General features: G+C 35.4%; 1 protein-coding gene across 2 annotated transcripts in view; it reads left to right on the forward strand.

Annotated features, from left to right (window-relative positions):
* Window positions 1-24,858, forward strand: part of LOC104692827 (pleckstrin homology domain interacting protein) — a 107,516-nt gene that overhangs the window by 75,705 nt on the left and 6,953 nt on the right. For both annotated transcript variants that reach the window (XM_039568951.1, XM_039568953.1), the window contains exons 24-39: window positions 2,113-2,232; window positions 5,832-5,939; window positions 6,329-6,453; window positions 6,664-6,746; window positions 9,814-9,925; window positions 10,143-10,204; window positions 11,787-11,942; window positions 13,901-14,021; window positions 15,726-15,851; window positions 17,834-17,906; window positions 18,304-18,354; window positions 18,644-18,793; window positions 20,235-20,387; window positions 22,431-22,594; window positions 23,070-23,350; window positions 23,667-23,828. In XM_039568951.1, the coding sequence (XP_039424885.1) occupies window positions 2,113-2,232; window positions 5,832-5,939; window positions 6,329-6,453; window positions 6,664-6,746; window positions 9,814-9,925; window positions 10,143-10,204; window positions 11,787-11,942; window positions 13,901-14,021; window positions 15,726-15,851; window positions 17,834-17,906; window positions 18,304-18,354; window positions 18,644-18,793; window positions 20,235-20,387; window positions 22,431-22,594; window positions 23,070-23,350; window positions 23,667-23,828 (2,047 nt within the window). The remainder of the gene's footprint in view (window positions 1-2,112; window positions 2,233-5,831; window positions 5,940-6,328; window positions 6,454-6,663; window positions 6,747-9,813; window positions 9,926-10,142; window positions 10,205-11,786; window positions 11,943-13,900; window positions 14,022-15,725; window positions 15,852-17,833; window positions 17,907-18,303; window positions 18,355-18,643; window positions 18,794-20,234; window positions 20,388-22,430; window positions 22,595-23,069; window positions 23,351-23,666; window positions 23,829-24,858) is intronic.

A 24,858-nucleotide genomic window follows, 5' to 3' on the forward strand; every position in this document is an offset into this window, starting at 1 on the left:
TTAGTTGTACTGTCAATACTAATAGTATTTTGGTATTTACACAGTCTGAAACCAAAAGAAGGTATCAGTAGACATAAGAAACCAAAGATGATGAGAAAAATATGTGGTGGGGGGCTTTTTTAATGATTGAAACCTCTAGTTTAGCTTCTCATTATAAAATAAAAAACTGGTTGACAGCCTAGTATTTCCACTTAGATTAAAACTAAACTGAGTGGTTTGGGAATCTTGCATCCATTTTAGTCCCAGTTATTGAGATGCAGGATGTCTTTAATTCAAAAAATATCAGGCCTAGATATTTCAGACTTTTAAAGCTGACCTGCTTATTTCTTGAGTCACAAGAAAATATGAGGCTGGAAGGAATTGCAGAAAATCATCTCTCTTTCCTCTGTCCCATTAATTATACCTGTCATTTCTGACAGATGTTAGTCTTTGAAGTTTCTTTTGGTGGACATTTGACCTCCTTACTGAGCAGAGAGCTCACAGGCCTTTCTGATTGAAAGTTCTTCCTCATCCTGGTCCTGATTCAAAATTAGGGCTTTTCATTGAGGAAAGAAGTTTTGACTGTCTTTGTAGCCACACAGAGAATCTTAGAAATTAAGAAAGGAGCAGAGAAAAATTGACAGTCATGTCTATTAATGCATGGGCTTCATGATCTTGAATGGTGCTTACATTTCTAATCTCCTCTACCAAAAATCAGTCTAAAAAATTGATATGGCAGTGAAGAAGGACAAGGAAGGATCACCCAGAAAGATCAAAAGTAGAGAACATTTTTGGTTCTTTTGGGCAGACACAGAGCAGTCTCTCTTAGAAGGGAGAGAGTTTGGAAGAGATATGATGAAAAAGCTTGTATAAAACTATCATGGTTTAGAAAGGAATAAATGCAGAATGATGTCCTTCCTTATTTTGTTACAATAAGATGTAGCACCCAATGACACAGACATGAAGCTCAGAACTGAGCCGTTTCCCCGTTCAACATCCCTATCCCCCCCAAAAGCAAACAAACACCCCAAATCCACCTGAGCATGTAGTCAGGTAGTGGAACTAATTACTAAAGCATTTAGTAGAGCTGCAGAAATTACTTTAAAAAGTCACTGGAAATAGTGCCTTCCTGTTGAATAACTAAGATCAAGTTTGGCTTCCAGAGAGCTTTAAACTGATGATTAATGTGTAAAGATATGACAAGGGAAGGTTCTCTGGTTAAAGGCTGTTTCTTACCTTCCCATAATTCACCAGTTAGCTAGACACTTTGCTCTGATGCAGTGTATCAGTTTTTTGCAAGACAGACCTGCTTGAACCTCAGAATTCACAAAGTGCTTCTATGTTATTGATTTATTACAATAGAGAGGTTCTGTTTTAATTTTTTTTTGGTGGACTTTTTTTTTAACTTTATGTATATTTTTTTCCTGTGATACTTGCTGGTGCACTCATCAAAGTACTACTTGTCATATGAAACCACACTTGAATTTGTGTAATGGAATTACATGTGGTGTATCCTATTTGCAGTCTGGAGATGCAGAGTCTTCCATCAGTGGCTGTATGGAGTGGATTTCTGTACAGCCATCCAGGGTTGCTGTCTGTACACACATAAGATCCTGTTAGGAATTTCAAAGCAGCCTTGCTTGAATGGTTTTGCAAACCCCTGCTTAATCTGACCTATTAGATACAGACAAGCAGTGTGCACCTAGGACAAGCAACTGCAGTGAGTGTCATTGCTTTCAAGTATGTGATGTGGAAATACATTCAGAAAGTGCAGTTCCACTGCACTTTATAGTAAATATGCCAGTAGGTAAGGTGGATGTACCCAATCCAGGTAATTTTCACGATTTACCTCATAAATCTTTTCCTCCTTGTTTTGTGCAAGGTTCCCTAATTGGAGGCAGCTGTATAATTTAGTGCTGTTTTGGTCAAGGCAACCAAGTGGATTAGAGTAAATGACATGCTTCCGTTTTTTTCTTTTTGGGCACAAGACATGGTTACTGGACTGTTATTAAATTCAGTTTTTGTTAGAGCTCATCCCCACACACCCCCGCAAAAAAAACTCAAAAGGCAGTTAAAATTAATCCTCACGCTAGCAAAAATTTCATACTAATCTGATGTGTATGTTTTCTTCAGAGGCTGGCTGTAGGAGTTCTGGCAGAAAATGGTTTGACGCTGGAAGAATGGCTGCCTTCAGCATGGATTACAGATACTGTTCCTCGGCGGTGCCCATTTGTGCCACAGATGGGGGATGAGGTATTGTAGTTAGTTTTCCCTATGTGTCCTTGCTTCTTTTGGCTTGTTTTTGCCTTTTTTATTTTAATCTGTGCATTTTTTCCCCAGAGACTTACAATCAAAATATTTCGGATTTTCTTAAAAACATTCTTTGATCTAGCTAAAATTTGCTTTCACTTCCTTGTATTTAGAAAATATTCTGCACAGTGTTGCTTTGACGTCTAAAAAAAAATTATTATTATTATTATTCCTTGCTGTTGCAGTAGTGTGCCTTCTTGTATGGTATTCAGTGTGTTAATTTCCTTATGACACCTGTAGACAAGCTGTATGAGGTGCTTTATGTCATGAAAATATTCCTTAATTGTAGAGCATTTGGTATGCTGAAGAACAGGTAAGAAATCAAATATGAAATTAAGCCTGGAAAACATACTTCAGTTTGGGACTTGAAGTAAAAGCCAGGAATTAAGCCTCTGGGGGAAGGTTGTGGGTTTTTTTGTTTGGTGTGATTGTTTTGAGTGGACAATGTAATTTTTTTAAAATCATTTATTCAGAAGGAAAACTCTGATATTGTCCTTCTCACTTGTGTTCCTGATATCAGAAAACTTCTGCTAGTCTCTTAGAACAGAAAACCACAAGAAAAATTTTATTTATATGTATTTTATACCAACCAGACTGTAAACACTCTGTAAACATGACCCGATGTCTGAAAATACAGTAGCAAAAGGACACCCACCAGTTTCTACTTTGGAATACGTAGCAAGTGAACATTACAGTGAATTGTACAAATAAGTAGTATTGGATAAAATGCAGTCTTGAAAGCCAGAGTCTATGCATGTTTAAAACCCCCTCAGGTTAAAATAAGAGGAAATAGCTGGCTTATGCTGTAACGGGCAGTGTGTTGTCTCCTTGGGGAGCAGCATGTTTTCTGAGTTGCTAAACAGAGTTGTTGTATAGATCAGACCTACAGAATGCTGTTGGAGAAATACTTGAAACGGTGGCAAAGTTGATTAACTTTGTTCCCAAGCTAAAGCTTTTTGTGGGCACCACTTTAGAAACTGAATCAAAAGCAGAGGTTGCATGTGCAAGCAGTTTTGTTTTTACTGGATCACTTCACAGATCCAGTTCACAGCACAACTGTGCAAAAATTACATTGACAAAGCTAGTGAGGGACGGAAGGAGCATTTGAAGTTGAGAGATGCAACAAGAGAAAATGCTTATGGATTTATACCCTCCAGTAAGCATGTTTTGGAAACTCTGCTGTTCAAAGATCAAATCCAAATAAATATATTTGGTGCCTGATACCATCTGGATACAGTGAAGCAGGCAAGGATTTATCAGTACCATACTGCTCAGGAGACTTTAATATCGTATTGGTTTAGTAAGATAAACTGTTGTGTTTGATTTGGCACCTGCTGAATAGCATGTACAGTGTGTACTAGGAATATCTAAGTGGGGTACATCCTTTTGCTGAAAATGCTTTATATGGGAGAACAGGAAGTTTCCTGTCCTGTGCCTAGAAAGGAGGAGTAATTGCACCAATAGAGAGTACGTTTGTAATCTAGCTGCTCTGTCTGAAATTCCATCTCTGATACTTGCCTTCCCAGATTTACTTAATATGTGAAAAGAAATTATTAATCTAGAAAGTTACTTTTGAGATTCACAGAAATAAAGGGTTGGTTTAATTAGAAAAATGTTGTGAGAAGAGATATTGTGTGGCCTTCCAACATTTTGCTGGATAGTAGGTATGTTTTATAAGATTTGGGAGGAGAGATATTTCAAATTTGTTCTCAAGCTGTACAAAAAAGTAAGAAAAAACAGTAGTGCTATATTTAGTTACACTTAGTGCATAAGAATAGCACGTGCCACCACATTTCCCTTTCTGAATAGTGCTGTTTACAGATCTCTGCCATGTGTCTTGAGGAACAGTGGAAATACACCAGAGAGATGGGGCTGCAACTTCCCTGTCTGAATATCCAAATACAAGGCGTGTTTGTTGGAGTGTTCTGCCATTAACACAGATAAAGAACAGTTTTGTCTGTGTCCTACAACAAACATGAAGAAGCAGGAATTAATCAAGAATAAAAAGAATAGTTCCTGGTAAAAGACATGAATTTTTTTTCTTCACAGAAATCTTCCAAATTTGTTCTTCTGACAGAAGATGCAATGCTTAGAGCCATTTGCAAAATACAGAATATTTCACTTCTGTAAAGAGTAGGTTGAATTTATGTAGTGGTTTCACAGAAACACTAAGTGTAGCAGAGATTGTTTGTAGCCTGTGCACTTTTTTGTTTTGATTCACTGGAAGGTATGGGAAACAATCATCACAATGTTGAGAGTGTAATGTAAAGTGGCCTTATTTCAGATTTGTCTCAGTAGCCTCTTCCTTTTCCTGACAGATAGATTCTGACAATGCCTAAGAGATTCTCACTGCTTTCATGCCTTTTGTAGCTGTTATGTGTTTTGTCCCTATGAGGACATTGTGTATATTGAATACTCTAAAACCAGATTTAAAAAAAAAGTGATGCTGAGTCCTTCTCCATTTAAAAGAGTTAAAAATTTCCATGTGACACTAAGAGTTCAGTACCTGTTAATGTAGAAAGTTGGCAGACACTTCTTTACAATGTTTTAAACAAGAGTTTTGGAAAGCAGATAGAAATACAAATATTAGCGTGTTTATTTGTATATTTTAAAACTTAGGGGGATTTCTGCTCTGCTTTTTTTTTTTTGTTGCATTGGACCTTTACATTAAAGCTATCTTTCCCTCATGCTGTTAGATGGAAATCCCATGTTGGGACACTTACAGAGGATCTTTTGTTTGGCATGCATCGTACCAAGAATACAGCCATTTATCAGATTTTGTTCTAGCTAGTTTGTGGAACCTCTGTTTTGCTTTTCAAATACATTCCTTGAATACATGTTTATGGGTTTCAGCTTACTACCTCATTACAGTGATGGCTTATAATAAAAGTGTTCATCCATGTGGTATCTTATACAACAAGATCAAAGTAGAACTGTTAGACTCTGGATGTCTGACCATGGAAATTTATACTGGAAGGATTAAAAAAAATTAATAAGCACTGGAAATGTCTTTTTTAGTTTGTTCATGCCTTTGTTAAGCTATTTTTTCAGTTACATGGAAGCAAACACCAAAATCTTACCAGAACAATAACAGACTTTTCCTTCTAGAATATATTCTTGTTCAAAAAAGATAAGATAGATAGTGAATTTAGTGATGCTTGATTGTTAACTTAGGGCTGTCCTGCAGTGATGATTAACCAGGTGGATTAGTGGAATTCTTGTTGCTGTCACTGAGTTGCTCTGTGGTACAATGATACATGGATGGTTTTGTACTGATTTTGTTTTGGTCTCACATGTAATTTTAGGGTATTTTGTTCATACAGAAAATAGTGTTCTAAGTATTTCCTGCTTTTTTCTATAAATGTTTCTGTAATAGCTTTTAAAATTTTCCTCCACTTAATTTTTTAAGAACCCACAACTTTTGCAGGAAAACAGACTGAAAAGTTGATGAAAGAGAGAGTACACACGCTGTATGGCAGTGACTTGTTAGCATTTCAGCTCCTCAGAGTCTTTGTTGGATAACTGTCACACTTCACTTTTAGGTCTACTATTTCCGACAAGGTCATGAAGCATACGTTGTAATGGCCAAGAAGAACAAAGTATATAATATTAATCCCAAGAAACAACCATGGCATAAAATGGAATTGCGGGTATGACTTCTTTTTCTTTTTTGTTTATATCTTAATATTAAAAAAAAAAAATAGAAACTAACTGGAAGTAACTCCTTGATAGAAAAAAATTTAGTGCTCCTAATATTGTAAAGTAAGAGGGAAAATTTAACTTAATAGTCAAATGAAACCAGACCTTCAACTGTGCTACTTTTTGTATCTGCTCAAGCAGATGAGATGGTTATACTTCACAGCAAATTTTTCAAACATATTGCATTGTGAAATAATAGCTTGTTGTGGAAGACTAAATTTCAGATTCTTGATTTTGATGTGATCTGGCAGAAATATAGTATATTCAATATACCCATATTTTCATGTTTCAGAAAGCTATTTCAGTTAACTTCAGTGGTGGTACATTTTGTTTATTCTAGGAGCAAGAGCTGATGAAAATAGTTGGGATTAAGTATGAAGTGGGATTGCCTACTCTCTGCTGTCTTAAACTAGCTTTTCTTGACCCTGATACGGGTAAACTGACTGGAGGAGCCTTCACCATGAAGTAAGGAAAGCAGTATTGTATGCAAATTGGGAGTTTTCTTGGAGGGGGATGGCCAGGGGCGTGTTGAGGTTGAAAGTTAAATGATGACAGTAATATTGACCTTGTGCTTTTCAAGTGTTGGATTCGAAGTGTTAATTTTTTTATGTAAGTGCCTTACTGTATGCTTTTTCTGTTTTATCACTTAATAGTTATGTGTTCTGTTGTAATTAGGTACCATGATATGCCAGATGTCATAGATTTCCTAGTTTTGAGGCAACAATTCGATGATGCGAAGCATAGGCGATGGAATATAGGTGAGTTGTGGGAGAGTTGCGTGCTGTGGTTTTGTTTGCTTGGTTTTCTAAGTTTCTACCTATTTTCATGATAACTTTCTTAAAAGTAGGTTATAGTAAATAAATCCTAATACTGTGCTGAAATCAGACACTAAGATATGCCCATACTTAGCTGGGGAATTCTACTTTGTCCTTGATCAAAGTGTCAGCAAGCAAGCAAAATAGTGAAGGTGATCTCTAAAAGAAACTGCAAAGAAAAAGTCAGTTGTATATTTGCAGAGCGAATAGTTAGGGATAGGTTTGAGGAATATGGTGTTTATTGCTAGCTGATAACTTCTTGTAGCCTATATATTGTGTGTATCTTTTTTTTTTTTAATCGAAGGCCCTCCTACAACTGCATTGCTACTAGGATTATTTTTTTTTCAATTTCTGAAATATCTGCTGAAAATATGGAAATAATTTTTAAAAAATTGGAAATTGATTTCTAGATTGTACAAAGAGTGCTCTTTCCATCTCCTTACACTTTTTGAATTCTGTTCTAAACCCTGTGGTTTAGCTGCGTTGAAGTGTATATAGTTATAATTCACTGCTAAGTGATGAGGGAATGACTTGGATTCTTTTTACTTTGCCTGTGCTCAGTTATTTTGGAGTACTGGATACTGGAAGAATGCCCGTGACTGTTAGGTCCTCCAGTCAGATCAATTTCCTAGTCATCTTTTCCATATGATGACAAATATCACCTTTCAGCAATGGAATAAATTAATCTTCTGTCCTATGATATCCTTAGGTTGTGTGCCTTAGCAGTAGATGTATAAATTACATGATGGCATAGGAGTAAGTTCCACATCATCTCATACTTCACACTGTGTTGTCTGAAAAGACAGTTCATCTTCAGTTCTATTGGGAATTTGGTAAAGACCTAGGCTTCTGATCCACTAAGAAATGTAAACCTGGATTTCTTCTTCAAAGATCATTTCAGTTTAAAGATCTCTTAAGTGACAAGGTTGATCAAGATCTACTCGTATGTCACTAAGCTTTGCTCTTTCTTCATGGTTATGGATCTGTTGTCTTGTCCTCCTCTGCTATGCCATGTTTTTGCACAAAAACGCAGCAGCACCAGAATGATTGCCATAATTTGTTTGTAAATAGCCTAGCCAGGCTTCCTGGGCTGGCAACTGTATTTCAAGAAATTTGCAGTCTGGAATAAATTGAAGCTACACAGAAAGTATTGGAAGTACCAGGACCTTTTATCAAGCTTCCAATGCAAATAATGTGAATTTTTGTTGTTGTTTGGGTTTTGTTTGTTTTAGGGAAGAATATTTTCTTATCTATTATATTTTTAATATTAAATTTATATTAATGTATGAATCCTTTTAGAGGGAACAAACATAAGTTTGAGAAATTACAGGTTCTTATTTGTATTCCGATTCTATTTATTGCATATCTTTATCTTACTAAACTTACTAAACTTCAAGTTTAATATTTGGGCTAAAAGCTATTCCAGTAGTATTCCTGCAACTTCAGCTGTATGTCTTAGACAGGTGTGCATACCTGTCTCTTACATCGCAACCACTGTAAATTCAACATACATTTTATGTTATCTTCAAGTGTGCTTTACGTGGGGATACTCAGTTCTGGAAAATTGTGCTAGAGCCACCTTCTTGTAAGAGATTTTGGACTGCTCTCTGCATAGATGAGGTAGCACAGAGGACGTGGGGAAAGTAGTGATTCAGGCGATGGTTCTTTCAATCATGTTCTTTCCTGCTTTAGCATTCTGTCTGTAGGAATGCTGTGACCCTTGAGAACTTAGAAGCAGCTGCCACTATATGCCCCTTCAAGTGGCTTTGTTCTGCTTAACATTCAACTCAGTGAAGTCACTCACAGTTGTACCTACGCACGTTTCTTTGTAAAACTGATCACTAGGGAAGGCCAGATTGGAAGACTGTAAATTTATAGCTCTTCAGAAAATAATTTATTCTTTTAAAATAAAGCATCAGCCCTTATTTACATTTTTGATCTTGCATTTCAGATATTTCTGGTTTACTTGGTCCTATTCAGCACAATTAGGACTATTAACAGAAGCTTTGTAATTGTCCTGGAATTACTTGTGATCCATTAAATTTAAAGTATAAAAAAAATGCAGTAAAGAAAGCAGACCATTTTTGAGAATATATTTAGTTCCTGTTAGTTCAGACAACTTCAGCAAGCATTTGGGCAGAGGTTGGATGTGTTGAAATGGAACAAATACTACAGCAGTTGAGAGTGTATATCCTATGAGCATAAAAATGTGTTGTTCTTGGAATCTCAGACTTAAATTACATTTGTTCTTGTATTGAGCTGAATACTACACTAAAAATTGTTTCTAAATTTTGTGGCATGTGTTGTAGAAAATGTTAGCATTTATGATGTTGTGTAATACATGCATTCTCATGTGTAATTTTTTTAAATAATGCTTCTGACCTTTTTTCTCAGCTGCGTGAATGCTTTGTGGTAGTGAAGCAATTGCAAGTCACAGTAAATGACTTTGCTAACCTTTTGAGCAAGCTTTAATAAATTTTATTCTATTATCAGTCAGATTGCCTGCATAGTAAAGGGAATGAACCTCTTGAATTACATTTGCATTGCTGAAAAAGCCCTTCAGAAACTAAGGAGGATGAGCTCAGCAGCTTGTAAAATATTCCCCATATAGAAGTGTCATAGTGCTCAGTTATCTTAGGGTAGCAGGTAATGTTTAATGCAAGTAGATTTGAATCTTAAAGGAGTCTTAAAGCATTGAAATGTCTTACCTTTTATATGAAATTAAGAAATAAATTCATAGGTAAAGAATGTATAGGTAGATTTGTAAATAGGTATTTTTCTAAAATGCCACATTAACTTTCATTTTGGTTAAAAAACAATCTTCAGAAAGAATTTAGTAGTTTTGTTTGGGTTTTTTTTAACTGAGCATTGACTCATGCTTGCCTGCTAAGGCTGTAAATGTCCCAAAGGATTTCTGTATTCAAGATCAAGCCAGATATACCTAAAACCTGCTTTTCTTGGGAGGGTAACATGCCTTATATTAATGAAATTATTTTGTGTTCTTACCTAGGTGATCGTTTCAGGTCAGTGATAGACGATGCTTGGTGGTTTGGAACAATTGAAAGCCAGGAACCTCTTCAGCCTGATTATCCTGATAGCTTATTCCAGTGCTACAATGTCTGGTTAGCAAATTTATCTTCAATCTTTTTTATGTTAATTAGTTATTTCATTTGAAGTACTGACTGAGAAACTTGCTTTCATTAAATTCAGTCATGCATTTCTCTGTACCACTTTACTATAATAGTCTGGGGTATATAAATTTAAGTTATGTTACAAACATTAAATAATTACATTGTTGAAGCAATATTAGTAGATAATTCAAGTGTGGTTATTTTTAAGCTGGGACAATGGTGATACTGAGAAGATGAGCCCTTGGGACATGGAGCTGATACCAAGTAATGGTATGTTATCTTAATAATAGAATTTGCTTTACAAGTGTATTTTAAGAAGAAAAAAAAATGTTATATGGTTTTACATAAACAATCCTATTTTTTTGGGGTGATGGGAGGAAGGCCCACAAACCAGTTGCATTTAAAGAGTATCTTTAAATCAATTACTAAACTAAAAGTGAATCAAGATAAAAGAACTGTGAAAAAACCAGCCATGCTAGATAAACTGAGTGGTGTTGAAAATAGACAAATACAAAAATTACTATAGATAATGTACAGTTAAATTTAACTCTTTGTACAGTTAGGAAGGATTGAAGATAAACCCATGCCCTAGATCAGCTTGAGGAAACTGGCTGCTCTAAGATATGTCAGCATTCCTGCAGACATTCAGTGCATTGCAGTTGCAACCTGTGCCTATGAGAGAGTTTGGTACAGAGTAGGATTTTTCTCCCCCTCTGGACCAGCACATGTAGCAGATACACATGCTGCAGAGTGGACAGCATAGCATGGCCACTGTTCACATGTTCACAGACAAGAATGTAGTATTTCTTCTTACATAGGTTTTTGGTTTGTTGGTTGGGTTTTTTTAAGACTTCATAGAACTCTGGTTAAAGCAAAGTAGAATCAGCATTTTCATTTGTGTTTTCCATGAAACATTTGATAATGTTGTCTCTCAAAAATAACGATAAATAATTCTTAATTATTTTAAGTTGTAAATGTGCTCATTTCAACTTTTCATTTTGGTTCAATCCTTCTTTTAATGGGTACCTCCTTGTCATAAGTAAAATACAGGTGTTAGACTGGTAACATAACTAAAATAATTAAAATAGAAGGCCCTGTTTACTTTTTAGTAGAGGCCAATTCCTGTTGTCTTAAGAAAGGAGAAACCATTTTCAGACAAAGGATAGGTACTGCTTAAGATAACTAAACCTGAACCTGATTTTTTCACTATATTCACAAATATCAATATTTGTTACACCTTCTTAAAACTTGTTAAGAGGACCGCTTAACATCATACCTTGAAAATCTGCTGTTACATTATAAATTGTCAATATTGGTAGGTCCTCAAGGGTGCTGAGGTGAGAACACTATTCCTTTGTACACTCAGGAACTCTGGTTTTAGCATTTGAACTCAGAACTGTGACATTGTAGAACTACTACCTGGGGAATGTTTAGCAGAAATGTCAAAGTTATCTTAAACTCCCTCTGGAAATCATCTGCCATTCCTTACCAAAACAAGTTATTACCAAGAATGTTGGGTTTTAAACAAAAAATAACTCCAAAACCAAAACACAAATTTTAACTGGGATAAATTAGTGTCTTAATTGGTTCTAAAATAAATTTTACAATTAGCTATTTGTAAGAGGATAAATCTTTCTCCGGGGAGGACTACTGCACCAAACTGCATTGTAAGGATTTAAATGTAACACAGAATAATAAACAGAAAGGATACTGGATACATCCAAAATGTCTTTGAGCAATCAAGAACTATGCATTTGTAAAAATGATTTCATGGTATTTTTGATTTACAGGTATATGCGTTACACAAGATGCAAACATTTATGCTTTATTTAATTTTCATATTACATTCCAGCTGTATTTCCAGAAGAACTGGGAACTAGTGTTCCTTTAACTGACGATGAACGTAGAACACTGCTCTACAAACCTTTGGATGGAGAGTGGGGCTCCAGGACCCGAGATGAGGAGTGTGACAGAATTATTGCAGGGATAAATCAACTAATGACTCTAGGTAAATTCTGAATAATATGGGAAATGTTTTTGGTTTATGTTTTTCAGACAGTGATCATATGCACTTCTGAAATTACCAAAGTAATTGTGATAAAATACACCTTTAACCTCTTGATTAACTAGAACAAAACTTTCTCATTGAACATTTTAAAAGTTTTTATATAGTGAGTACTTATGAAACCTAAATTTTTTCCTGTTTCCCAAGGTAACTGTTGCTTTTTTGTAGATAATTTGACATATGCTAGGGGTTTTACATGTTAAAAGAAAGTACTTGATTTTTAACTTTTAGCTACCAGATTCTCATGTTCGGGGTTAAAATTAAAACCTTTATGATTAAGAGAATATTAACTACATTACAGACAGATGGGGGGGAAGAAAAAAGTCATAGATTTAATTAGATAATGAATACCTATGTGTGGATTTTCCCTGTATTAGTCTTTTCTAATTCCTGATTTCTTCTCCATTTTTCCTTAATTATACATAATGCTTAGGAAAAAGTAATTGATTACCTTAGGAAAGCTACTTGCTATTTGGTTGTTGAGCAATTACTCTTTACATAGCTTCTGAAAAAGTAATTGTTAAAAATGTTTAACACATCACTGCAAAATTTACCTGATCAAAGATGGATGTCTGGATGGGGATCCATCAGCAAATACAGGCTGAATTAGAAGTCTTCTGTATGTCTTTATGGGGATCAAAAGGTGTTAAATCAGCAGTCTTAGGCTTTGGGCTAACAGTGGTCATGCATTAAATATAAAAGTTGTCACAGACACTTTGTTTAACTGATTTTTGAAGCACTTAATACAAAGTAAGACATGCTTCAAAAAAGCCACAAAACTTAACTCTTGAAATAATTCTGATTACCTGTATATCCCATATGGTTTCTTTGATGACATACTGCATAAGAAACCTCCCTTTGCTTCCTAAACAAAGGAATTACCTGTACAGTGTAGTAAAACAAATTAGAGATTTATGTTTTAAAAAAACTGTGAGGAAATTAAATTTGAGCTGTTTTTGCTGCGCCATCTAAGAGTAATGCTTTACAAGGTTGCATTATGTTGTACGACAGACTGCTTAGTTTGGGATTTAGCTATAGCACGTGTGGTGGTGCATATTGGTACAAAGTAGCAGTTGCTAGAACATTCAAAAGAATAAGTAAACAGCTTTTAGAAGAAGAGCAGTCTTTTTTTAGCAACAGCATATTATCTGTTTTTTAAAGACTTTTAAGAATTTAAAAGGTAGGTTCATTGTTTTGTATTGCAGTATTTTTCCTTGAGATATAAGATGTTAGAATGATTTGTCTAAGCCCTCATGATGCTTGGAAGCAGAGGAGGGAAATGGCAACATTGTTTCGGTGCACAGACTTAAATTGCACAGTAGTCCTCTAGCACTGTATGGGATTGGTTTTGGAAGGCTTCTTTGCTTTTTGGTAGGGACAGGAGAGAGTGTTTCTGTTTTACTTTGAGCGTGGATTTTACCCACATCTTACAGAGGCTGAAATAGCACTGTAACTTTTATGGCAGGAATTTAATGGATTGCTTTGTTTGAAGATGTGAGAGTGGCAATACAAAACGAAATGAAACAAGCCTGTGCTGTAAATAATGATACTGAATTACATGCCTTCATCTGTATATAATTTTTATACTTTTCAAATGTGTATATTATATGTGCACTTGCTGTGCCTCTGGGGAGTGTGGTGCTTCATGCATAACAGAATGGGTACCCAGTCACTGCAGCAATGGTATGTACAGCACACACCTCAGCAAGCATTCTAAATAGAATATCAGAAATAGTTTGGAATATCTAGAGTAGTAACTGTTATTTTTGGGAAACTGCTGTGCATTTCAAACATGAAGAAATAGCGTATATTGCAGGGGGGTGAATCTTGAAACTGCTGTGGGACTTTGTGGTATATAACACTGGGGGTTTTGTGGTTTGTTTGGTTTTTTTTTCATCTAGATATTGCTTCTGCGTTTGTGGCACCTGTGGATCTTCAAGCTTACCCAATGTATTGCACTGTTGTGGCATATCCCACAGACCTCAGTACCATTAAGCAAAGACTGGAAAGCAGATTTTACAGGTTAGACCCAAGTCTCGGTTCTGCTGTGATCTACCAGCAGCTGTAGTTTTGGTAGCTCTTTGTCTTGTCATACCAAACTAGAAGGTGGGCGCACATGTGCGCTTTTACTTTCTTCTGTCTTCTACCCTTGATCTTGGTTTCCATTTTCTAAAACTCTAATAAGGATTGAACATCTCCAAAATTTATTTTAGACCTATATGGCATTCAAATTCCTGATTATGCAAATGACCTGTTCCATGTGAGATTCAAATTGCAGGGTTAGTAAAAGGACTTTAGACCAAAGCATTAAGTTTCCACTTCATAATTTTTTTTAAAGTACTTTTAAAATAATTTTAATATGAGAAACCTTAAAAATACCTCAAGTGGTTTTTTGTCCTGATGTGCTTTAAAAAATATTCTTGCATTATCGCTTAACCAGCTACACAGAATGTGACGACTTAAATTATTTGTGTTGAAGTTCTGAGTTGCTGTACAGCAATAAAAAGAAGTTTATATGTTTTGATACCATTTTAATGTTTTCCTAAACTGCGATTGCAATTGCTGTGGGTTTTATCCTTTTCTTCTTTTTTTTTTTTTCTAGTAAATATCTATGTTGAATTATAGTTCTTTAAATTACTTCTGTTTCCTTGAGTTCTTGTTCTATTTCTTGTTTAAAAATCAGTGTTGCTTTAGTTTCTTTTGAATAAATATGGATAGCATTTTGTTTTGGGCCAAATTTCAAAGTTCATTTTTAGTGCTTTATACATGCTAAATGAAGATTGAATTCTAAACTGAATTTGCTTTTTCATTTTCAAAAAAGGATCCCTGGTTTTTATCATTGTATTGCAATATTGAACTTATATTGTTCCGTGTTTATTGTGTGGTATGAGATAATCCAGCTTTCTCTTCTCTAATGTATTGCTTTGCTGTCAGATGGAGAGAACTTTTTGCTGGATTGTTTCTCTTGTCAAAAGAGTAAGCAGTTATTTTTGGTAATCAACACACCTTCAATAAATTGGGGGTTTTTTTAGTTTGTAATATTGCCCAGGCCTAGTTAGGTAATAAGCAACCACCCTGTGTTGTGCTTTTCAGTGAATTATTATTTTTTTTAATAACATTTTGTGGATTGTTCTGATCACTTGATTTTTGGTAGCTTTTCATGAGGCGTCCCTTAAACCTGTAAGTTTTATGCTGTCAGAGTATTTACTATCTTATTATTTTGTCTTTTTTAGATTTTGATCTATTTTTTCAGTTATTTTGTTTTATGCATCATTATTTATAATGTGGCTATTCTATAATTAGGTTATTAAATCAGGGGAAATCTGATAGTTGTCTATCTGTCACAAAAAGGTATATTCTAAAACACTTTTATTACTATTTTGTTAATCCTTAACTGAGTTCAAAGGTGATATAGGATGGGTTATGTATATCATAAAGGAATAATAAAAGCTGAAGTGTCATAACTGAGTTTTCCTGAGGGGTGTCAGCTGTATGTTCTTGAAGCCATTGTATAGATTACCACAGAATATAACATGAGAACAGGAAGCCAGAGGAAGATGCCTTCTGCTGGTCACTCAGGGCGGCATATCCGATGTGCACGTTTTCTGATGTGAGGGAAAACAAGAGTAAATGAGAAGGAGGATGTAACTTTTTTCCCCCCCCTGTTCATATACATTGCTAGAAATTGTCTTTCTTTCTCCTTTTCTGACAACCGTTTCTACACAGGCGCCTTTCTTCGTTAATGTGGGAAGTCCGGTACATCGAACACAATACTCGCACATTTAATGAACCTGGAAGTCCTATTGTCAAATCTGCCAAATTTGTCACAGATCTTCTGCTGCATTTCATAAAGTGAGTTGCTTAGTAGGTCTGTTGTTATTCCTATCTCTTACCAAGGTACGAGCCTTTTTAGATCTGAATTTTAAATTAAGATAGTTCTTCACTTTAAATAAGCCTGTTGTCTGCTGTTGGGGCAGAAAAGAATAAACCTTATGTTGACAAAGATTTCATAAATTTGTAAAACAAGTTCTGTAATACATTGAGTGGCATAGATTGGCATGGCATTTTATTTTGAGATACTTTCTCCTAAATCATAAAAATGGGTCTGAGTATCTTCATGGAGTTACAGATATATTCATTGGTAAGTTAGGAGTTCTAATTTTGAGTTTGAATACTGGCTGGGTTAACATAATTGGGAGAATTTAATTCTAAAATCTAGATTACAATTTATAATAGGTTTGAAAATGGTGTTTTATATGTATGCAAAGTAAAAATTAGAGGCTTTGTAGTTGACAGAAGTTGTAGCTATCTTTCAAATGTTCTATTATTATCTATAGACAAAGTCAATGAGAAATAGTTAAGATTTTTCAGTCAGTTGACACATCTACAGACCTGAAGTTTGTAAGAGCTTACTGTGTCCACTGCCTTGGTTTGCTTATACACAATGAGCGCTGCTATTTCCACCTTGTAGGCACAGCAAGATACTTCGTTAGTTTAACAAAAATTGTGACATTTTTAGTGATTTCGTTTGTCAGTGTTAAATTAAATCTAGTTCTTTTCTATTTTGTGTGTTCTTAAAATACATTAGACCTTTGACTAGGACTTTGACTCCATAAATAAATGCTCAATTTCTTCAGTGCCTGTGATGTCTAATACTGGCTGGAGAATGTAAAACACTTAACTGCTTTAGATGTTAAAAGTTTTAGTGAAATATACACCATTAGGAACAGATATGTATCTAAAGGGCTTTTCTGTTACTAATTTTGTTCTTTAACATCTTTGTCCTACATGTTTTTTTTTCTGATTAATTAAGCAGCTCAGGGTTTTTCAACGTGTATGTGGCTCAGAGTTTTTCAAAGTGTGTGTTTTTAATTGGCTTAGCTAAATTAGTGGATATTCTTGGATATTCTTATTTAATAATGGCCTATAGCTTGAGTCTATTAATATACTAATTTAAATGAACTAGCAATTCATGTAAAGCCCAGACTTTATTTTTAAGGTTGTAACTGTAAGGTAGAAGGCCTAGACAATGGAAAGTAAAGCCTATAGTTCTCACGAGAATGAAATATCTAGATGCATCTGAGAATCTGAGTCTGTTTCTTAAGTTACCTAAGTATCTTAAAAAGCTGAAAATGGGGGGTGGGTGTTGCAGTTAGTTTATCTTTTTTCACCTTCTCTCACAGCTGTTCTAGTGGTAATGGCAGTAGCCTGTATTATGGATGCTGATTCCGGTGTGGAGTTGCTGAGTGTTTACAGTTACAGTGGTAAAAGTGTTACAAACCACTTTTCTTCCCAGTCGTTTGTACTGCTACATAGTAGAACACCTTTGGGCTTTCCTTTGTAGAGGAGTTTTACATGTTAATCAAGAATTGAAAATTAGTGTGTATTTTGCTGATTTAATTATGCAGGTTTACGCAATAGCAGTGTTAGTCCTTACACACTTGCATTTCAAATGTCATACATTGCGGGTGCTAAATTAAATTATTAAATTGCACATTTGTATGGTAAATTTACTCTAATGCTCCTTACAAAGCAAGATGGGCCTTTATATAGTATAGGAATAGATTTTTCTGATGGTGATAAATGCATGGTAAAGGATTATGATTTTTAATTTTAAAACATTCACACTGTTAAGTGATCTATATTTTACAACTTTTTGAGCAGAGGTTAGCTTAACTTATTACTGTAGTTCTCTTAGTATTCATATAGCACTAAACACATTCTCATTTTATTTGGGAATGGCTTCATAAATATTTTCCTTTTCCTAGGCATATTACAGTTGGTTCTACAGGTAAAGATGGAAAATAAATGTTAGCTTGTGTTTCTTTTTACAGAGATCAGAGTTGCTATGACATAATTCTGTTATACAATGCAATGAAGAAGAAAGTGTTGTCTGACTCGGATGAGGTAAGTGGTTGTGTCTTGGGCACTGGCATTGATACACTGGAGAAACAAGACCGCTGTCTGTCCTGTGGAAGACCAAAGTACTTCCCCAACAGTCACTGTTAGGGAAGTGGAGTGTACTTTTCTGTCAGTACAATGTTTCTTCTTGTCAGCTAGGAAACTGGGTGAGAATCCAGTCTCCTCTCTTCCTTTAGTGCAGAGAGCTTTAATAGTTTGCTGGAGGATGCTGCTTAGACTTCTGAGAGGTTCTCAAAATTGACAGTTACATGAAAGGCTTCTCAGAGGGATGGGGTAGGACTGTAAAGACTCAAATTATAAGTCTGAAGTATAAAAGAACTTGCCTACTCATATATGCTTATATTTTTTAACCTTTTTATGCGACTCATTATCTTGCTCAAAGGAAGAAGAGAAAGACACAAATGTGCCGGGGACTTCCACTAGAAAAAGAAAGGTAAATGTTTTTAAATTTTTTAGTTTGTTTTTAGTGCTACAGTTGCTAAAATGTATTTTTAAACAATGGAATGTAAAACTGAAATATTTCTAGTATTGTGTAGTGTCAGCTTTTTGAAAGTTTTGAACTTAGTGACATGTTGTTCTACTGAGCTGTTCAATGTAAAAGTATTTGTTTGTGGTGCTGCATGTTGTGAATTCATTTACATTCTGTGGGGTAACTTTTCCACTAGATTTTGAAAAAAGCAGCTAGTTTATTTAATATGTACTGGGCAATATTGTCATTTCAGGATCATCAGCCAAAGCGGCGGCTACGTAATCGGGCTCAGTCATATGACATTCAGTCATGGAAGAAGCAATGCCAGGAGCTGCTGAATCTCATTTTTCAGTGTGAAGATTCCGAACCATTTCGACAACCAGTGGATCTTCTTGAGTATCCAGTGAGTATTTTAGAACAAAATTGTTAAGTGGTGGGTTGGTTTGGTTTTTTTTTTTTTTTACGTTGACCATTCTTTCAGTTCTTTCAATTGAAACTTCAGGCAACTGTAGTGACAGAATTTTTTTCAGCACTTCGTTGTCACTTGATAATAATGTTTACTGTTCTTTTAAACTTATTTCAAAATAAATAATACTTCTCTGCTCTTTCAGATACTTTTTTTGGAAAACATTTTATATTCAGGGATGCTTATGCTATTAAGTAAATTACAGCTTTTAAAGCAAATTACACCTTTTGCAATTAAGATGTCTTTCCTTTTCTGAGTGAAAAATGGTCATATATTAAATGCATGTGTTAGGTTGTTGCATGTGACGTGTTGTCAAGGATCATTGGTTTCATTTCAGAGTATAAAAGCTAAAAGTAAGATCATATGAAAACTTCAAGTAATAAAGCAAAGATTTTGCTTGCTTTCCTTCTAGCATATCTTAAGTTCTGTAAAATATCACTCTAGGATGACTAACTTGGGCAAAATTAATTGTCTCAGAGAAAAGAAATGCTTCTCTTTAGGAAGTCACTAGTAGGTCAGTCTTGACACTTCTGTGGCCACTGGGTACCATTATTTTTGAAGTAACCTAAATTCTACACTGTGGCCGACTACAAGTGGCCCTCTGTGTTTGAGATCCTCAAATGAGCTGATAGAGAGCACTCTACTAGGCTTAGGCATGAAACACACTGCTCCCTGGTGTCACAAGCCTAACATGCAGAGGCACTCCTGCAGGTTCTGTTTGCTCTGAAGGATTAAGTTAACTTTTTGGTTAAATTTGATATTTAAGCTTTTTGTTGTATGGATATGTCTCTGTTTCCTCCATAACCTAGAAAAATGGTTCTGTCATTGGCTTGAATTGGGTCCTGCCTAAGCCTGTGAGTTTTTAATACTTTATTACTTTTGTAAATTGTCAGGTCTCCATTTGGGAAACTGCTTAGATTTCAGAAAGGATGTGATAAGCCTCTGATCAGGTTCAAATATTCAAACTTCATATTTTAAAGCTAATATGTAAGAACAGTATTAGTCTTAGTCCCAAGTTTGAGCTGCTAAGCCACCCAGAAGGCTTGTAGTCACACTTTCAAATCACTGTTATCTTCCTGTCAGTGTGTTAGTAATGCAACCCTTAGGACACAAAATTCTGAGCTCTGTGTTTCAAAAAATCTCTTTATAAAATAAATTAGGTCTATCAGTTAACTTCTAACCTTGACCCTGCTGAGTATGTCTGCAAGGAGGTATGTTGTATATTAGTGGAAAGCAGCAAAATGTCTTCAGCAGTCTTCCATACCTATTTAAAGAGGACATTTGGGTTAAACAGGTTTATCAAACTCATCCTAATGAAAATGATACATTAAGGCTTGGGGAAGAACTTGTAATAAATTGCTTTGCTATTTCTAAACAGGATTATAGAGATATTATTGACACTCCTATGGACTTTGCTACTGTTAGAGAAACACTGGAAGCTGGCAACTACGAGTCACCAATGGAGTTATGTAAAGATGTGAGACTTATTTTCAGCAATTCCAAGGCCTATACACCAAGTAAAAGATCAAGGGTAAGATTTTATTATTTTCCATTGTTGTTTGAAGAACACTTATATCTGAAAACTATACGACCTAAAAGGCAGAGAGACAGTGTAATTTGATTACTTTTAAAAAACAAGTTAAATTATTTCTGTTCTTAAAACAGAAATATTTCTGAGAAACTATTCTAGCTTTGTATTTGAAAGGAAAGGAATGTGTGCTATTTAAATACCAAAAGTTCTGATGTTCTGCATGTGTATTTTGAAAGTAAATATTAGAAAGTGGGTTTAAAGGGAGCCACAAGGAAGATAAGTTCTGTAAAAACATGATCATGAGTACAATAGTGAAATTTAACTGATAGTTTGGGGAAGAAACTAGATTTTCAAAACAAACACACGGAGAGCTCCTCTACTTTGAAGGTTGCCCCAAACTGAAATATCCAGGTATAGACAGCAGAGGATGTTGAACTTCTGTGCTGTTGACCAGTATGCAGTGGGATTGTAATGAAGCTCTTAGGATTTCTGGGAAACAGGACAGTTTACATGAAGTGTCAGCTTACAAAGCGATTTGTACTGAGATGTCTTGCTAGTGGGAGGTGCAGTACCTGATAGCAGTTAAATTATAGATGCATATTTACACGTGTTCAAGGCTTCTGTGTAGCTTTTCTTCTACTAATATATGTTTGGTTTTAAGACTAGATTTATTAACAGCTTTTATGTTTGGCTGTTCTAAATAGCAAGTTAATCATTAGGACTTCATTGTTTTAGACGTGGGCACAAATTTCTTAGTAGGTGACTAGCAGGATCAGAGATTACTCCCCAGTCAGTAGCAGATAGTCTCACTCACTGTTGAGGCTGCCATAGCCCATAAAAGAATTACTCTTTCAGTTACAGCAAATGACAGGGCTTCTGGGGGAGGTCTGAATTCTTTTGTGGTCTTTCTTTTTCTCCTTGACCTCATCTCACCTGACATTAGCTTTGTCTGGTCTCATAGGTTCATTTGACACTTTCATTTTTCATATTTCTTCCAAACAGACTGGTATAGTAATAAATTTGTCTTTTTTTGTTTTACTCAGAAGTAGAAGTGGAAGGTTCTTATGTCAAGAATTTTAATATTCTAGAACCTCTGTGTTTTCAGTGCATGCAACATGTAGTTGAATGGTGATGTTTTTACTATGTCATGCACTTCTATTTTTAGCATCTTACTTTATGTCAATGGTGCTTATTTGAACAGTAAACTGACATCACTGATGCTTTCTTGAACAGTAAACCTACAGTCATCAGCTTTTTTTTTATTAGCTGGACACATCAGACACACATTCCTTGCATATCATCTCCAGTAACACATGCAGAATCTATCAAACCTTTTGAGTCTGATGCTCAGATGGTTTGGTGTGTTTTTAAGTAGGCAGTGGTTCAATATTGTCTTTGTGTTTCTTAGAATGTGCTGTCTCTCCTTAAAGTACCTAGACAGTCACTTTGGTGGTTTTTTTTTTGTTTCCAGAATTAATAGCAACTGTGCTCAAATAATTACTTGTGACCTAAACTGAGTTTGGGACTCTCTGTAAATCATCTAAGGCTAAAGCTGGTGAAAAAAAAAAGTGCACCTACATAATTCCAATACATTTATTGTACCTGTTGCAGCCAACTTACTTGTAGTATCAATTAATCTATAAAAGAAATAGACTGATGTTCAAAGACAGGATATAAGGATGCAACTTAATAGAGCAGAAAATAAGATTTCTTGACCCTAGGTATGATACAGTAAAATTACATTAAGAATCTCTCTTTGTGATTTTTGTTGAAGCTAGAAAGGGATACATTCTGGAAAGGCAATTGAAAAAGTAGATTTTCTAATTTTTTCCTTTTCTGTGTCATCTTCAGTTGTAATACACTTTTCAAAACCATGAAAATAGTTAAACCTACACATGAGTTAGGATATATTTGTTCAGGCAGATTGTAAATTTCCCTAAAACATTTCTATATTAACCACTTTTTACTTTTCTGTCTATTGTGATAAATAAGAGGATGCTTTGGAAAAATATACAACTTTGTTTACTGGCTTTTCTTTTTTAGATATACAGCATGAGCTTGCGCCTTTCTGCTTTCTTTGAAGAACACATAAGTTCTATTTTATCAGATTATAAATCTGCCCTACGCTTTCATAAAAGAAATACAATAAAGAAACGAAGGAAAAAAAGAAGTAGAAGCAGCTCAGTTTCCAGTAGTGTTGCATCCAGGTACGTTAATTCCTTTACAGTATTCATGAAATGCTGTGAAATTTTGACATACCTAAACAATAAAACTTAGTGTGTTTTTTTCTTAATACTTCCTTTACTATTCCCTATATTGCAGAATGGTAGCTTTGACATGCAAGTCCCTATGATGTGGAAGAGTTTTAAACTTTACTTAGAGCTATCCTAGTGTAAGTGCTTAAAATTCAAATAACTGCTAAATGTGTACAGTAAAACAGCATCGTTAGGATAGTGATGGCATCATGCTTTGTCATATAACTATAGTATTTATTGTAAAGATTCACTTTCCAGAAGCTCACAACTTACATGAATTTCCACAGTAAATGCCATATTTTTAACATACTTCATGCAGAGGTGATTGTTTTACTCCCACAATCTCAGACACTAGCATTTAATTTTATTTATTCCTGTAAAATGACAAGGTGGTCATCCAGGATACAAATTGTTACTCCTTTTGCAGCCCTGAAAGGAAGAGGAGATTAATAAAACCTCAGCTGAAGGCAGAAACTTCTGCCACTTCATCATCTTCTGCACCTGCACGGTCGACAGCACTGAGACACGCTCCGCCTCAGATGAATGGAAAAGCTGCTGAAGCCTCCTCCCTTGTGCGGACTCGAAGCAATAGGGGGATAACAGATGTGGCTGTTACAGAGCAACCATCTACTTCTTCAGGAGCAAAGCCTTTAACTATAAAGCCTTTAATTACAAAGCCTAATACTACTGCAGGGTCAGGAAAGTCAGGCAAGTTGGGGTGTTTTTGGTTTTGTTTTTTAATTAGGCTGTGAATGTTTTTAAAGATAAAACTGGCTCTTTGGAAATCTGATATATCTCTCTCAGTTAAGACTGGTTCTGTTTTCAAGCTGATGGAACTTTGAGGCTCTTAAGAGGAAAAATGAACAAGTTAGGCTATGTTGTTTTATCTAGGAAGCTTTCTCCCTTTTGGATCACTGACTCACATTGTTTGTAGTAGAACATGAGTTCCATTTTACCCAACAAGATTGAATGTAGTATATACTACTTGACTTGCATAATTTTTTTTTTCTTTTTATCCTTCTAGTACTGGAGAATTCAACCAAACATTCCAAGAACCAGAATATTGTATCAAACCCTACCCCATCTGATTACAGTCATAACACTAGGAATAACTCCACGAGAGAAAATCCCGAGAAAGAGAAGCAAATCAAGCGCAAAGTAAAATCTTCCACTGTTAATCCACAAGGTACCAAATTTCTCTGGAACTTCCTCCCCACCCTCAGAGTTATTGATGTAGTGACTGTAGTGTTGTGCTTTAGTTGTGGTAATTTGGGGGTAGGGAAATTAGAAGGCATGATGATTTAGCAGAATAGGGAAGTCTAATGGAACAATTCAGTCACCATTAGTTTCCTTCTTGATGAATTAGCATGGTTTTGACTACTCTTAACACCATTTCCGTGGTGTGAGAACTGTTGTCTACATGATTTTGATACGTTAACATATCAGTACCTTCATTTAAATTATTACAAATGTCATGTTAGGAGTTCCTAAATTCCAAAGCAGGCTTCTGCATGGTCACACTTTAAACCCTGTGTGTTTAATCACATAAGATTTCTGTGGGTTATATTTGGGTCAGTAACACCGAGTGTGATGACATTCTGCACAGCAAAAAGCATAAGGATCAGAGGACCTGAGCTGCAAATTCATTCTTTCATTTTTTGCCACAGCAAAAGAAACCTATGCAGTATTTACTGCTTCTGTTTAGTATATTTGAATGGCCTGCTTGGACCTAGTTCATGAAATCTCCTAAATAAGCTTGCTTGGTCTTTTGATGTCAGAATACCTTAAAATTCAAAGCTTCTGTGGAGGCTGAAATAAGGTCTCCTAGTCAAAAAGCTTTCCTGTTTATGAAGGAGCTTTGAACTGTTAGGAAGATGCTTGAAGCAGCTAGATCCACTAAACATCTTTTCTCTGAAAATGGGGACACAGTAGTCTGCAAATTAAATCCCATCTAATTAATCTGCCTACTCCTTGTAGTCCTCTCTCCAAGGAGTTCTTTCTTACTCATCCATGCCTCTGAGAAAGTAGCTTGTGGTCTTATAAGTTAAATCATCTGTCCATTGCTTGTAAGCTTTCTCACAAAGGCCCCAGCTGTTCCCACATTGCATGGCTAAATATGCAGCTGTTACAGGATGGGATGTTTGGTCAGGTCAGGGGTTATCAGAATGTTGACATGGTCCTGTCTCCTTACATCCACTCACAGGACAGAGGAGGCC

This window comes from Corvus cornix, chromosome 3 (genome assembly GCF_000738735.6).
Source record: "Corvus cornix cornix isolate S_Up_H32 chromosome 3, ASM73873v5, whole genome shotgun sequence".
Lineage (NCBI taxonomy): Eukaryota > Metazoa > Chordata > Aves > Passeriformes > Corvidae > Corvus > Corvus cornix.